This window comes from Tamandua tetradactyla, chromosome 1 (assembly GCF_023851605.1).
Source record: "Tamandua tetradactyla isolate mTamTet1 chromosome 1, mTamTet1.pri, whole genome shotgun sequence".
Taxonomy (NCBI): domain Eukaryota; kingdom Metazoa; phylum Chordata; class Mammalia; order Pilosa; family Myrmecophagidae; genus Tamandua; species Tamandua tetradactyla.
Window position 1 is genome coordinate 57059957 of NC_135327.1, and position 15212 is coordinate 57075168.

At 54.8% G+C, this 15212-nt stretch overlaps 2 protein-coding genes across 3 annotated transcripts; both read left to right on the top strand.

Moving 5' to 3' along the window:
- Positions 1-1697: 1697 nt before the first annotated feature.
- CENPB (centromere protein B) lies at positions 1698-4371 on the top strand. Its single transcript, XM_077116698.1, has one exon. The coding sequence runs from the start codon at positions 1715-1717 to the stop codon at positions 3536-3538; it is 1824 nt and encodes a 607-aa protein (XP_076972813.1). The 5' UTR covers positions 1698-1714; the 3' UTR covers positions 3539-4371.
- A 108-nt stretch (positions 4372-4479) lies between these two features.
- SPEF1 (sperm flagellar 1) lies at positions 4480-10874 on the top strand. 2 transcript variants are annotated; one of them, XM_077116703.1, is made up of 8 exons: positions 4480-6987; positions 8140-8251; positions 8655-8811; positions 8993-9032; positions 9145-9205; positions 9393-9516; positions 9626-9729; positions 9971-10874. In XM_077116703.1, the coding sequence occupies exons 1-8, from the start codon at positions 6879-6881 to the stop codon at positions 10293-10295; spliced, it is 1032 nt and encodes a 343-aa protein (XP_076972818.1). In that variant the 5' UTR covers positions 4480-6878; the 3' UTR covers positions 10296-10874. The 2 variants fall into 2 exon arrangements, with proteins under 2 accessions (XP_076972818.1, XP_076972824.1); XM_077116709.1 differs by lacking the exon at positions 9971-10874 and having other exon boundaries at positions 9626-9733.
- The last annotated feature ends 4338 nt before the right edge of the window (positions 10875-15212 follow it).

Below are 15212 nucleotides of genomic sequence, written 5' to 3' on the forward strand. Positions count from 1 at the left end.
TGCTGCCCTAAGATATTTTTTAAAACACTGCAATGCATTCATTTTAAAATTATTATTATGGTTACAGATATAAAATATAATGTTTCCCATTTCAGCCACCTTCAAGCATACAATGCAGTGGTGTTAGTTACATTTTCCATTTTATGTTACTATCACTGCCGCCATTATCAACATTTTTCCATCACCCATGTACCCATTCAACATTAATTCTTCATTCCCCACCCTCACCCGGTACCCTGTAATCTTCTTTCTGTCTCTGCAGATTTGCATATTCTAGTTATTTCATATAAGTGAAATCATTCAATATTGGTTCTTTTGCGTCTGGCTTATTTCACTCGATATGGTATCTTCAGGGTTCCTTCATGTCATCACATGTATCAGAACTTCATCACTTTTTATGGCTGAATAATATTCCATCATATGTATAGACCACATTTAGTTTATCCTTTCATCTGTTGATGGACACTTGGGTTGCTTACACCTTCTGACTTTTGTGAACAATGCTGCTAGGAATGCTAGTGTAGAGATTCATTGTTTTAAGAAGTTATCATTTTCGTGTGTTTGGTGTATAAGAAAAGGGTTTCAGGGATGTGTATCTATATGCTTATATATATACATGATGTTATCTCTGAACGCGCAAACGCATACATTCACACATGAAAACCCAGAAAGTGACACTGCAAAATGTTATGTGTTTATCTCCAGATTGTGGGATTACTAGAAACTTTGAAAGGCCATTGACAAGATTACCAAATAAATTTAAAAGAGGAACATTGCTTATAAATATGTCCTTAATGTCTAACAATAGGGGTTTACAATCAATTACTATTTCTCAATAAATTGAAACGTCACCTAACTATGAAAAATCATGTTGGCAATAATTTTTACCGATATGGCAAAATTCTCAACACTTGCTGCCAGGTAAAACAGCAAGACATGCCAGATAGACAGTCTATACAGCCTGATGCCAATTTTATACAATAAATTAAAAAAGAAAACTCTGCATGCTCCTAGAGAAAAGACTGGAAGGAAATGTATCAAAATGCTACCTGTGCATCTGCGCATCTCTCCGGTGTTGGGGTGAAAGGTGATTTTTAGCTGCCTGTACTTTTCATTTTCCTCAATAAACGTGGGTTATTTTTACCTTAACAACAATAGAAAAAACTACATTGTTAATCTTTTAAAACTGCACATTGCTGCCCACTCGCCGCAGAGTCGAGCAACCGCGCCCCAACCCGCGCCGCTACGTAGGGTCCCCCGACACCCGAATTGGGCGGGTCCCGCAGGCCGCAGCGCCCCACCGCGGCGGGTCCCGGGCGGCGGAGGGCGGGTTGTGGGGCGGGGGGGGACGCGGAGGGCTGGGAGGCGGTGCCGGGCGTCCCCGCGCTTCCCGCGAGATCCCGCTCCGCCCGCTCCGCCCCGCTCGCCGCGCTCTCTGCGCCCTGTGCCGCGGCACTTCCTGCCTCCCGCGCCCGCGCCGCCCGCCTGCGTCGCGCCTGTCGTCTGCCACCCGCCGCCCGCCGCCGCGCCCGCCGGCGCCCCAGAGGTGTCCCCGGTTCGGCCGGGTCGCCGCCCCGCCCGCCGCCCCTCGAGCCGCTTTGTCTCGGGCGGGGCGCGCGGGAGCGGCCGCCAGGTGCCCCCCGCCGTGGGCCCGGGCCCCCCGCCCCGGGGCGGCGGCGGCGGCGCCGGGCCCCGGGGCGGGGGGCGCGCCGGGATGGGCCCCAAGCGGCGGCAGCTGACGTTCCGGGAGAAGTCGCGGATCATCCAGGAGGTGGAGGAAAACCCGGACCTGCGCAAGGGCGAGATCGCGCGGCGCTTCAACATCCCGCCGTCCACGCTCAGCACCATCCTCAAGAACAAGCGCGCCATCCTGGCGTCGGAGCGCAAGTACGGTGTGGCCTCCACCTGCCGCAAGACCAACAAGCTGTCGCCGTACGACAAGCTCGAAGGGCTACTCATGGCCTGGTTCCAGCAGATCCGCGCCGCCGGCCTGCCGGTCAAGGGCATCATCCTCAAGGAGAAGGCGCTGCGTATAGCGGAGGAGCTGGGCATGGACGACTTCACCGCCTCTAACGGCTGGCTGGACCGCTTCCGCCGTCGCCACGGCGTGGTGTCCTGCAGCGGGGTGGCCCGTGCCCGGGCGCGCAACACTGCCTCCTCCCGACCTCCGGCGGCACCCGCCAGCCCGGCCTCGGTGCCCTCAGAGGGCAGTGGTGGCGGTGGCGGCGGTGCGGGTCGGCGTGCAAGAGACGAGCAGCCCCCATCGGTGGCCGAGGGCTACGCTTCGCAGGACGTGTTCAGTGCCACCGAGACCAGTCTGTGGTACGACTTCCTGCCCGACCAGGCCGCGGGGCTGTGCGGCGGTGACGGGCGGGCACGCAGGGGCACCCAGCGCCTGAGCGTCCTGTTGTGCGCCAACGCCGATGGCAGCGAGAAGCTGCCCCCACTGGTGGCCGGCAAGTCAGCCAAGCCCCGTGCAGGCCAGGCCGGCCTGCCCTGCGACTATACTGCCAACTCTAAGGGAGGTGTCACCACCCAGGCGCTGGCCAAGTACCTGAAGGCGCTGGATTCGCGCATGGCCGCCGAGTCGCGCCGGGTCCTGCTGCTGGCCGGCCACCTGGCCGCCCAGTCTCTGGACACCTCAGGCCTGCGGCACGTGCAGTTGGCTTTCTTCCCGTCGGGCACCGTGCAGCCGCTGGAACGGGGAGTGGTCCAGCAGGTGAAGGGCCACTACCGCCAGGCCATGCTGCTCAAGGCCATGGCTGCTTTGGAAGGTCAGGACCGCGGGCGCCTGCAGCTGGGCCTGGTGGAGGCCCTGCACTTCGTGGCGGCTGCCTGGCAGGCAGTCGAGCCCGCAGACATAGCTGCCTGCTTTCGGGAGGCTGGCTTCGGGGGTGGCCCCAATGCTACCATCACCACTGCCCTCAAGAGTGAGGGGGAGGAAGAGGAGGAGGAAGAGGAAGAAGAAGAGGAGGAGGAGGAAGAGGAAGAGGAGGGGGAAGGGGAGGAGGAGGAAGAGGAAGAAGAAGGGGAGGAGGAGGAGGAAGAAGGGGGTGATGGGGAGGAGCTGGGGGAGGAGGAGGAGGTGGAGGAGGAGGGTGATGTGGATGACAGTGATGAAGAGGAGGAGGAGGAGAGCTCCTCTGAGGGCCTGGAGGCCGAGGACTGGGCCCAGGGAGTTGTCGAGGCCGGTGGCAGCTTTGGGGGCTATGGTACCCAGGAGGAGGCCCAGTGTCCTACCCTCCATTTCCTGGAAGGTGGGGAGGATTCAGAGTCGGACAGTGAGGAAGAGGAGGAAGATGATGATGATGAGGATGAAGACGAGGAAGACGATGATGAGGATGGTGATGAGGTGCCCGTCCCCAGCTTTGGGGAGGCCATGGCTTACTTCGCCATGGTCAAGAGGTACCTGACCTCCTTCCCCATTGATGACCGAGTGCAGAGCCACATCCTCCACTTGGAACATGATCTGGTCCACGTGACCAGGAAGAACCACGCAAGGCAGGCAGGAGTGCGGGGTCTTGGACATCAGAGCTGAGCCTCTGGGCCTAGCCATGCCCTCATCCAGACGTGGCAGCACTGGCCCAGAGGGCACAGGACTCTCTGGGCAGCTGCTGTGATGGAGCCAGAGTGGGGAGCCCCAGATCCTTTGGTAATGCTCCCCTGGCCCCGTGACTGCTCCAGTCACCTTAATCAGGCCTGGGTTTGGGGCTGGGGTCAGCCTCAATGCCTGCTTATTGCCTCTTTCTCAGAATCCTCTTCCCTCCCCATTTGCCCCTGGGCCTGGTGGACCAGGTGGGGTGGGTGGGGAGCTGTCCGGTGCTACCACACCGTGCCATCGTGGACTAGGTCACAGCTGCAGCCAGGGATAGACCCTGGAAGCTCCCAGCCCAAGAGTGCCTGACCCCTCTGCTGATCACACCAGGTCCTTGGCAGGGGGGTACCCCAAAGCCATTCTGGGAAGGGCTCCTGGTGGAAGGCCCAGCCTAGGCTTCCCCAAGGCTGGCTACCCCCACCCCGCACCCCCGGGCGCCTTGAGAAGCACAGTTGTAACTAACTGCGGGCCCCTGAGCCTGCCTCGGCCTGCTTTTCCCACCTCCCCAGTCCCTTTCACTGGCCCAGTCCATGTCACTTTGGCCCTTGGTTTTCATTCCAGATTGGAGATTCCCAAGAGGCCCTCTAGGGGAGTGATGATGGGCACTTTCTGCATGGGCAGCTGCAGGTCCCAGGCCTTGTCCCTCTTTTGTAGGGCTCCATCCTGGGCAGAGGGGGGCCTGCAGCTGGCCCAGAGTCTGGCCTTCCAGCTGCTCCTTTCCCAATTTGAATTCAATAAATCCGTCTATCCCCCTTTTGTGGGGGTGAACATTTTAACAGCCAAGGCTGCATCCTTCATGGTCAGGGCTTGCGTTCGTCCTGGGAACACGTCCTTTCCCGATTCCCTTTGGCCCCTGACCTGGGGGCACCTGGAAGCGAGTGTTGAGATGGTGGCCAGAGGCTAGGCCCTGCCTTGGTTGAGAGGGAGGGGGAGCTGTCAACATCTGTATGTCAGTGTTACCTGGTTTTGGAGAGGAAGGGGTCTTCAGTAGCTGCCTGGGGGTGGGTTTGAGGAAGCCTGGCCTTACTAGGGGTCAGTTGGCTGGGATGGGGACGAGGAAGCCAGCAGTCGTTTTGGGCCAAATCAAACATGCATCTGGAAATTAGGCCCTGCAAAGCTAGCTAAAGACGCTTTTGCAGGAATGAGACAGAAAGTTAGAAAGGGATATTGGGGTAGCTTCTCTGGTCCAGGTTAGAGTTTGGAAGGGCATGTGGGGCACCCTTTCATTTAACTTTGTGCCTTAAGAGGGAATCCTTTAGAACCCAGAGATTGGCATCTCCAAGCCTGGTAGCCACCTTGGGGGCAGTGACCGCAGGGTGAAATGGCTGACCCATTAAAATCCTAGAGGCTGATCGCACCCCTAAGAGGCTGAAGATGAGTTGGTAATTCCCTGTGTGGTGGCTTCTGGGGTGGGGGTGAGGGGCAGTGCAAAGGTGAGGACAGGCCTCTTTGTTGATCCCAGCCCTTCTTTACCCTCCCTCGGTGGGGCCCCGGGGCCCCAGGGGTTCCAGCCAGGAGAGGACCTGAGCTTGAGCAGGGCCCCAAACCGGTTTTCCCACCTGGCCTGGGGCTGGCACGGTACCCCTGCTGTTCCCTCCTCCACCCCCTGGTGGCCCTGCAGTTCCTCTCCCCACCCAGGAATGTTGGGGGGGGAGGTTGGTGGGTGGATGGAATCCAGATCATCGTTTGTCCCTTGCCTCCTTGGGTGTGGTTCCTTCTAAAAGGCAAGGTCACCATGCATGACTTTAAAACAAAAATGTGGGGGTAACTTCCCACACCGAGAAGGCCTTTCACACTTCTGGCATTCTGGGATCTCCTCCAGCCTTTTAAGGCTTGAAAATTAAATGACTGCAAAGAGCAACTGTGTGTGAGTCCCTTACCATCACACACATACCCAGTCTGAACCCTGGGGAAGGAGGCCCAAAGCCCACCCCCTGGCCTCTGGAGGAAGCAGGCGGGAAGCAGTGACCTCTCCAGGCACCTCATCCAACCTAGGTTCTTCTCAGATACCAACAAGGCAAGTCACTTTCATTTGTTTCCTGCCAACAAGAGCACCTCTTTTGCTAGTGCTGAGATAATCTCGCTAATGGTAATGCCAGCACGTGTCACTAGGGACTTGCTTTGTGCCAGGCAGTGTTAAGCACATTCGATGGATTCACTCACAGAAATCCTATAGGTAAGTAAAGTGATGTGAAAACTCACAGAGAGGTCTGGTCATGTGCCCAAAGCCGCAGAGCTAGTCTATGGTGAAAGTAAGCTTCCTCCCCAGACTGACCTTAGAAGTACCCCAATACTACTAATATTCACCTCTTCACCGAGGAGAGACCCATATTTCCAACCCTGCTATAAGGGCAGTGTTTTGTTTTGTTTTTTTAATAGAACTAGTTTTTAAAATCAATTTCTAATCCATGGGACTTCTTTGGAGATAGGTGAGTGGTGTGGATGCATCTCCAGGAGCTCTGAAGCTCCTGTATTTGTACCCATTCCCATTCCTCCAGACCCCAGACAAATACAGGGAGTCTGTAAGTCCTAACACTTTTCCAATTTGTAAAGCTCTTTCCCATTACCCCACTGGGACAAATAGATGAGAGCCATCACCATTTCACAAAGGACTTAAGTGACCTGCCTGAGGCTCTAGCCCTGAGCTAGGTATTCTCTGGAAGTCTGGTTGACTTGCAGATGCTGCTGGGAGTGGGGAGTGGGGATGGGGGCGGCAATGGCCCTATAAACTCAGAGCTTTAGGAAGGAGCCCAATTAGGAGACATTATCATACAGCCTACACATAGTCCAGATGGATAGCAGTTTGTTAACAGATAAGAGCCCACAAACATTGGGATGTGAGGCTGCATTCTCTTGGAACTACTAAAGAGCACAGAAGGCAAATCTCAGCCCTGGGGATGCTGTCATAGAGGTTCTGGGGGCCTGGTAGCTTTTGCAGGTCGCAGAGCTGGCCAGTGGCTGGTTGGGAGTTAGCATGGCCACGGAGATGATGCCTTCTTGGGGAGGAGGGGAAGTTAAGGACCCCAACCAGCTTTTCAAAAACAGCTGTGGAAAGAGGTGGCGGGAAAGACTACAATTCCCAGAAGCCTCTACTGCCTGGCGAGTCAGACGGTTGCTATGGTTTCAGAAAACAATATGGCCGCTCCCTGCTGGGACGTGAGTCTCTGGGTTAGGGCGACAGAGGCGGGTCTGGGTATCAGCAGTGAGTGAATAGGAAGCACCCGAGAAGTCGCGAGGGCAGAACGGTGCACGGCTGGAACGGCCTGGCCTTGCCAGGGCGCCAATGGAGAGCAGCGTGGACGAGGAGGCGCTGCATCAGCTGTACCTGTGGGTAGACAACATCCCTCTGTCCCGGCCCAAGCGAAACCTATCCAGGGACTTCAGTGATGGAGGTGTGCACCGATGTGTGCGTGTGTACACTCGCCCGTGTGAGTGTGTGTTTGCGTGTGTTTACATGATCTGTTTCTGTATGAACGAGTGTAAGGATTTTGTGCATACGTATTTCTGTGCTTTGGGGGGCAGGGAGCAGGAAGATCTGTCTCCTGGGACTTCAACTGTAGAGGTGTATGCGCTTTGTGCCTGTGTTTTTTAAGTGCATCTGTGGGAACTTGCCATGTGCATCCATGTATATGTCTGCATGTTCTATCCTGCGTGTGTGTCTCTCAGTGTGTGTCTATGACTTTTTCCTGGGACTTTAAGATTGTGTGTCCATATGTGTGTCAACATATTGTATCCGGTATGTATGGCAAGTCTGAGTGCATATGTTTTTCTTTGTGATTTTGTGATTGTGAGGGTATCTATGTGTCTGAGATTGTCCTCTGGTGTTCTGATGACAAAAAAGCACGCATCTCTGCATGTGTATATACCCCAGGTGGGCCACTATGTGCTTAAATGACTCTTTGTTTTTGTGTGTGTTGGCTACTGTCTCCTGGAGCTCCGGTGATGGAGGTGTATGTCTGTGCATCTGTGCATCTCTGTGTGTTTTATGTGTGCTTGCATGTTCTATACCTGTGCCTGCATATGTCTGGGCATATGTATGCCCTGTGTGTCAAAACATTCAGTACTATGAGTATATCTTAGGGGTGGGGTCTTAATATGTGTCTCTCTGTGAATCTGTGACTTTCTCCTGGGGACTTTGGTATTGGAGCGCGTGCGCGCGCGCGCGCGTGTGTGTGTGTGTGTGTGTGTGTGTGTGTATACATCAGCCTGAATGCCTTGGGTGGGGCCCCAGGCTCTTTTGGAGACTCATTCTCTGCTAGAGGTCCAGGGACCTCAGTTTCCCCATGCCCTGAGTTAATGGGAAGGGGATGCAGTTCCTCTGGGGTATGCTGGTGACTTAGTCTCCCCGGGCTCTGGATCACTGATCTCTTTCCTTTCTCCCTCCCCTGCCTCCTCCATGCCCCTTCCTATCCCCCTTATCTTTTCCATATTTCCAACTTTGCACCTTTTACCTGGCCCATGTTCTACAACCTCTGATTCTCTCACCCCACCTTTTTCTTCTCCCACTTCTTTCTTATCCATTTCCCCACCTTCCACCCCTTCAGTCCTGGTTGCAGAGGTCATCAAGTTTTACTTCCCCAAGATGGTGGAGATGCACAATTATGTTCCAGCCAACTCTCTCCAGCAGAAGCTCAGCAACTGGGGTCACCTGAACAGGTATCAGAACACCTGGGAGCAGAGAGGGGACTCTCCAGCCCCTCTCTCGGATTCCCGGAGAAGCCGCACCCATTCCCAGTAAGGTCTACCTCCAGCTCCTTCTCCTCCTGGGGCCCTGGCCACCCAGGGTGGAGGTGTGTTGGTGGAAGGGTGGGGAGGGCCAACGCAGACCAAATCCGGCTAATACCGAAATCAAGGGACGCATCCATCGCGGAGGCCACAAGGACTTCAGGACACCCAAGCAGGGGCGGCTCAGATGCGGTGACCTTCGGCTCCCCCAGGGTTGCCCGCTCAGACTGAGATCGCTGCGTCCAGTCTCCTTTTCACTCGCCCCGCCCCCGCCTCTCTTCATTCCCGCGGGACCCCGTCCACCTCCCCATCTCACCCCGTAGCTGCCCCGCAGGAAAGTGCTGAACAAGCTGAACTTCTCGGTACCCGAAGACGTGATGCGCAAGATCGCTCAGTGCGCCCCGGGCGTGGTGGAGCTGGTTCTCATCCCGCTGCGGCAGCGCCTGGAGGAGCGGCGGAGGCGCCGGAAGCAGGGCGTGGGCTCCTTACAGGTACCAACCCTCACCCACGCACACCCCGCTCCTCCTAACCACCCGTTTTGGCGATAAGTGGGGAGAAGAGGTGCCTGGCTTGGGCCGGGGCGCGGAGAGGGTGGGGAGCGCGGCGAAGGGGCATGGGGCTCCTCGGGGATGGCCAGGGCCGAGCTCACGGGGGACCCGGGGCTTCCTTTAGGAGCTGGCTCCCCAGGATGGCAGCGGCTACATGGATGTGGGTAAGGCAGCCTCGCTTTCCTCTGAACTTTATTCCTATGGCTCTTGGCGGGGAGGGAGCGAGCCGGGAGAATGGGACTTCACCACGGTCACTCCTCCGTGGCCTTGTCTCAGGTTTGTCCCAGAAGGCCCGAGGGGAAGGTGCCTCAGATCCGCAAGTCGCGGAGCAGCTCAGGTAAGGGCTGCTGTGGCTGCGGGTTCCTGACCTCACTAGGCCTGGTGATGACCCCCACAGGGCTGGGAGGCGAGGGTGAGCTGCGGCTGGGAAGAGGTGGCCAAACATGGCCGAGGGCACTGGAAAGGTGGGGTGGAGCCCAAAGTCCAGGCCTCGGCTAAGCTACTTTTCCGCTGACTCCACCCAGGGGGTCCCGGCAGCCCGCGCCCCGGGCTCTGGGATACAGCCAGGCGCTGCAGGGCGATCCAAGCTTCGTCCTCCAGATTGCTGAAAAGGAGCAGGAGCTGTTGGCCTCGCAGGAGACCGTGCAGGTGAGGGCGCGCTGGAAGGGTGCGGGGTCGGAGTGGGTGTTCGCGCCCTGAAGTGACGGGGCAGGGGTCAGCGGGCCGCTCAGCTTGACCTCTGCGGGGCGCGGTCCAGGTCCTGCAGATGAAGGTGAAGCGCCTGGAGCACCTACTCCAGCTCAAGAACGTGCGCATCGACGACCTCTCTCGGCGTCTCCAGCAGGCGGAGCGCAAGCAGCGGTGAGCTGCGGCCGGGGCAGTGCGGGGCCGCCCGGGTACCCGCCGGAGCCCAGACGCCGCGACCGACCGACCCACCGACTGACGGACGAATGGACGGGGCGGAGCCAGCCACTCGCTCGAGCCTCCTGGGGCGCGAGCGTCCCCTCCTTTGGGATGGAGGTGAGGGTGGGCGGCGGTGGGAAGGATGCCGCAGAGATGCAACCCGGGACTGAGCCGTCTCCTCCCACTCCATCCGGGTCAGGAGAATGGATCGCTTACCAGAACCTAGACGCTGCGTGCAGAGACCCTGCGAGCACCCCAAAGCAGTGCGCAACACCCGGAGCCCGGCCTTGGTGCTCCCCGCGCTGGGCCCTGGGGGGCGGCCCCCTGGCTCTGTTCAGACCCCCAGAACTGAGTCTCTACCTAGCTCCGCGGAGATCAGCGTCTCCATCCAGCCTGGTTCGCAGCGCCCTCGGCCAGTGGGGAAGCTGCCCCCGTCAGCCGAGGGGTTTCCTTGCCGGCCCTGGGCAGTGGACTGGGACCCAACTCTGGGCTGGAGACCGCAGCAGCTGGAGAGGAAGGGGTGAGGAGGGGCCTCAACCAGGTCTGGAGAAAACATCAGCTGTGCCTATGCGAATCACCCTCCCAGTGCACCAGGAACCCTCGGGAGTGTCTGGGGGTATGTGTGACAGGGCTGCCCCTATTAAAGCTGTAGTGCTGATCTGCCTCTCTCTGTGCGGCCACTGCTTGTGAGGCTCCAAGTTCCATGAGCTCTCACGCCGAGGCCCGACCAAAACAGCATGGCCATGGTGTGGCCCTTATTCTGGCTGTTTGCTAACTGTCAGGAACACTGATCATTCATCAATCCTGAGACCCAGTAATTCCACTCTGAGACCCAGGGGGAAAAAGCAATGAAAGGATAAAATCTAGGGTCATGGTCACCCCCGAGGAGATATATGGTCCGAAATGGAAAGAGCACAGGAGTAGATATGTTATTTGTAATGTTCTAGTTCTGAGGGCAGGCAGTGGGTTCACGGGTGTTCATAAGTGAGCTGTTCATTGGCAAATGGGGAGAAAGTGTCATGACCCAAGGATTATATTTAGTCTGATTCTGTGCACCCAGGCTTCCAAGATAAGAAATAAAAATGAAAACTGGTGACTAATAACTTAGCCTGGTCTTAGATTAACATGCCTTCAGGCTGATCATCCACCTGCCCTAAACTATTCACTAGCCCTTCACACACACTGACCCCGGTGCTGGCACTACTCTCTCCATAGCTTGTAATGGCTCTTTAGAGTTCTGTGCTCCAAATGTTTTTGTCCGTGTAACCTTACCTGTGGACTCCTGTGTGTGGAGCTGGGAGGAATGACTCGTTGGGGGACCTGAGGATCAAGAAGTGGGACAGGGTGTAGTTGTGTCTGGTAGGAGCACCATGAGCTCAGAATGCAAGTTTGCTGTCTGGCATCATCCCCTACAGACTGGTGGCTTCCTCCAGGGTGGCGGCTGGGACAGATCCTAGAAGTTCCTCTTCCTTGAATATTTGTTTTCATTCTTTCATTATTAGTAACAACAATACAACAATGAATAAACATCATACATTGAACTCATGCAATAACTATCCACATAATTTAGTACTGTGTCTAAGTATATCTGTATGATAAATTCCAGAACTGGGGTTGCTAAATCAAAGATTAAATGCGTTTGTAATTTTGATAGATGTTGTAAAATTGCCCTCCACAAGGGCCTGGCCCAAAGCAGAGGTTGAAAACTGGTGGCCTGTTGCTCTACTTACTGATTGCTAACTTTTATGTTGGTGAGGATGTGAAGCTACTGGAATTTTCGTAGTCTGTTGAAGGGGGTGTGAACCAGTACAACAACTTTGGAAATTCTGGCAGTTTCTTACAAAGGTAAGATTCATTCCTATGCTGTTGTATCAATAAGCATCCAATTAGAGAAGCAGAAGGGATTTACAGAGGTTTGACTTCACATAATTTTGGGAATTGGTTAAATAGTCTCTATAAGGCTGTTGCTTTCTGCATCTGATCCTGGGGGCTTAAGTCCACAGGAAGGAAAGATGGATATAAAGTAGGGGAGAAGGGACAAGTTGGAACCCATGAACATAATCTGGAATCTGTGAGGACAAATTGGAACTCGTGCCGGTTCTCACTGCCTCCAAACTTGATGATGTATGTGTCCTGCAGAAGAAGCTGGTGCCCTTCATCATGGAGCTAAACACACATCTGGCCCAGGAGTCAGAGAAGGTGAAGGAGCATCCAGGGAAAGGTGGAGCAGTTGCAAGCCTGGCTGCTACCCACCATTAGTGATGTGAACCAGCAGATCAGCAATGATGTGCATGGACTATAAAGCTTTCCAAATGTAAAAAAGAAAAAAACCAAAACTATGTCTCTGCCCTTCTTCCACCTTCCAAATCTCATGCAAAAAGATTTGTTGTGGTTACCCTAATTGGAAACATTCATGACAAGGAATTCTGGGAAATATAGTTCACCCTAGATAGCCGACACATTACAAGGCTTCCACAGCTGTGTCTCAGCAGTTCCATTCCTAGATATATATTCAAAAGATGTGCATATACATGCTCACTAAAAAAAAAATGTACCAGAATGGAGAATACAGTATACATAATTTTTGTGTCAGACTTTTTGCTCAGTAGTGTCTGTGACAGTCATCCATGTTGTTGCATGTATTCAGCAGATTGTTCTTTGTCATTGTGATATAATCTACCATTGCACGAAGGTAGCACAATTATTCATTCATTCTATTGTTGGACATTTGGGTTGTTGCCAGTTTGGGGCTATTACAGGTAATGCTGTCATGAATATTTGTATACATGTCTCTTCGGGTATACCTAAGAGTGGACTTGCTGGGTCCTATGGTTGGCATTTATTAGCTTTATTAGATCTTGCCAGCTTTCTGATGTGGTCTTATTTATTAAAAGTAATAGAGTACAGAATGTCATATGTTTGGAGCTGGAGTGAGTGTTTTACATGTGCCCAATTTGCTCTCCTAATGTGGAGATGCTCCTAGTTTCTTTCCACACTGTCCCTACCTCCAGGTGAGAAAGCCTGTAACTTCCCTCAATCATCTGGTTCCAGCAAGACCCTCCTCTGCACAGGAAGCCCAGGAGCCTGGGAAACACATTGATGTCAGCATGCCCTCTTCTGGATACATAGGCCCACTGGGCAGCAATGGGACAGCTATATGTCTTCCACCTGACATCCCTCCGCAAAAAGACTTCGAGTTATTTCCTCCTGGAAATGCACCCACTGTGTACCCATTGTGACTCCAGAAATATCTGCACCCATTGTGGCTCTGGGGCCTTCTCTGGGAGTCTGTGGTAGCCCCAGGCATGGACAACTCTGTATTGCAGGTCCTCCCAGTTGGCCAGTCAGCCAGACTGCCCAGTGCCTGGGAGTGTGGGGAGAGTCTGGGAGGGACTGGAGACCCCAGTTCTTTTTGTGTGGTGTACCTCCCATGCTAAACTGTGAGTGCCTTCAGTTCCACAATAACTTGCTCATCCATCTGCATTCAGTAAATATTTGTTGAAAGGAGTTGATAATTAGGAAGTAGCTCCAGGCAGTGGACAATCAGCTGCTAATCTTTGCATTTGCAACAGCCCACACCAGAGATGGTTATGAAGAAAAATTGACTAGGAAGACTTTATTAAAAAGATAGGTCTTGGGCGGGCAATGGTGGCGCAGTGGCAGAGTTCTCGCATGTCATGGCTGAGACCCGGGTTCAATTCCTGGTGCCTGCCCATGCCAAAAAAATATATAATAAAATAAAAAAATAAATAAATAAAAATAATAACGATAGGTCTTAACATGGGCTCAAAAGGAGGATGAGTTTTGGCTATGAGAGTGGGAAAAGCAGATGATGGGTAGTAAAAAGAGGGAAAGGGGAACATGAAACTAAATGTCTGCACAAACCTGGAAGGTTAATGTGAGAAAATAAGAATTGGTGGGGATTATGGTAAATTGGAGTGCCCCTATATACCATTCAGTGCTAGTCAGCCTTTGGGGCCAGACTGGAATGCCAGATCATCTGATATTTCAAAAGAAGTCTGGAAATCTGGATTCCTTTATGACTTTAAAAAAATACATTAAAATAAAAGCCCATGTGGGCTTAACAAAATACATATGCAGGCTGCTTTGGGCCCACAGTCTGCCAACTTTAGAGCTTGAACAATAGACATGGGAATGCAATTTTGCGGGGGTGGGGTCAGGGGTGGGGTGGGGCGAGGGGGGCATAGTGGGTCGCATGGCCCAGTGGTAGGGAGGGAAGGGGATGAAAAAGCATCTGGCAGGAGTGAGTGGGTTGGGATCAGAATGTGGCAAGCTCCCAGCGTCAGCACTGGAGCCCTGCATCTCAAACGCCAGTTGCACTCGAATCACCCAAGATACTGCTAAAAAGTTTGTGTAGCCTTTTGGAGCAGGGAGGGACGCGATGGAAATAATAGCTCAGGAAGATTAATTTGTTAATAGCATGCAATCCGGTGACCCGGAGATAAATTAAGAGGCCACAGGGATTCAGTGGAGGGCGGGGTCTTGGGGGTTCCCCAAAGGCTGCGACTCTGTTGCCTTCTGGAAGAAAGCTGGCTCTCAGCCGCCCACACAGTCTCTCCTTTAGTTGAGCCGTTAAGAGGGAGCCTAGTGCTCCGGGCGGCTCCCTGCGGGGACTTTAGAGACCTGCCCCGGCAGGCGGAATTGGAGAGGGTACAGGAACGCACAGGCGGGGTCGTTGCTGCTACCCCTGAAAACCTGAAGGCCACGCCTCGCGTCCTCCGCCCGGAGGAGGAGCCCATCCCACCCCGCCGCGCCGAGTTAGGCGCATCCCGTTGCCATGGCCACCGCCACCATGGAGACCCGGAGCAGAGACTGAGGTCCTTGGGGGCGCCCGCACTAGCTTTCCCAACCCCCACACCGCGTGCCTTCTTTGTTCTGATGCATCTTCGGGGCTGGGAAGCGTCTCCTGACCTACTGGATGAGGCACCTCCTCCGAGGCAGAGGGTTGGGGTGGGGAGCGAGGATGGAGGGTTCCTCAGCGCCTCGATAGGACCTAGTAACGTCCGTAAGGAGTACGGGTACGGGCGGGGAGCCTTGTTAGAAAAGTTCTTCTGGTGCCCCACATATCCCCGAGCACCGCCTTGCGGTTGCGGGGGAGGACAGGCCCCACTGCAGACCCTTACCGCACAGGGCCCACGGCGCGAGTCACGCCCCTCCACCGTGGGCGGGGCTAGGGCGGGGCCTACCCACGGCGCTGCTCCTTCCCTCTCCCGTTTCTGCCGCAGGTCGGCCCCTGGCGGGACAGTTCGGCCGCCTTCATCGCGAGAACTTTTCGGGCTGGCATAGCGCAGCTGCGGCGCCCCCTATCCGTGACCCAGGTGGCGCAACGCCCGTTGGCGGTTCCCTGGCGTCCACTCATTGGTCAGAAGCAGTCCTCGCCCCGCCCTCTCGACCAGCCAATGGGCGGAGGCGGGGGCGTG

Excerpts from the sequence above, each read along its gene's own strand:
- CENPB (XM_077116698.1), top strand. The coding sequence starts at position 1,715 with ATGGGCCCCAAGCGGCGGCAGCTGACGTTCCGGGAGAAGTCGCGGATC.
- SPEF1 (XM_077116703.1), top strand. The coding sequence starts at position 6,879 with ATGGAGAGCAGCGTGGACGAGGAGGCGCTGCATCAGCTGTACCTGTGG. Across the intron at positions 9,033-9,144 it reads CAGCGGCTACATGGATGTGG|GTTTGTCCCAGAAGGCCCGA; the intron begins GTAAGGCAGCCT and ends GCCTTGTCTCAG. Across the intron at positions 9,730-9,970 it reads CAGGCGGAGCGCAAGCAGCG|GAGAATGGATCGCTTACCAG; the intron begins GTGAGCTGCGGC and ends CATCCGGGTCAG.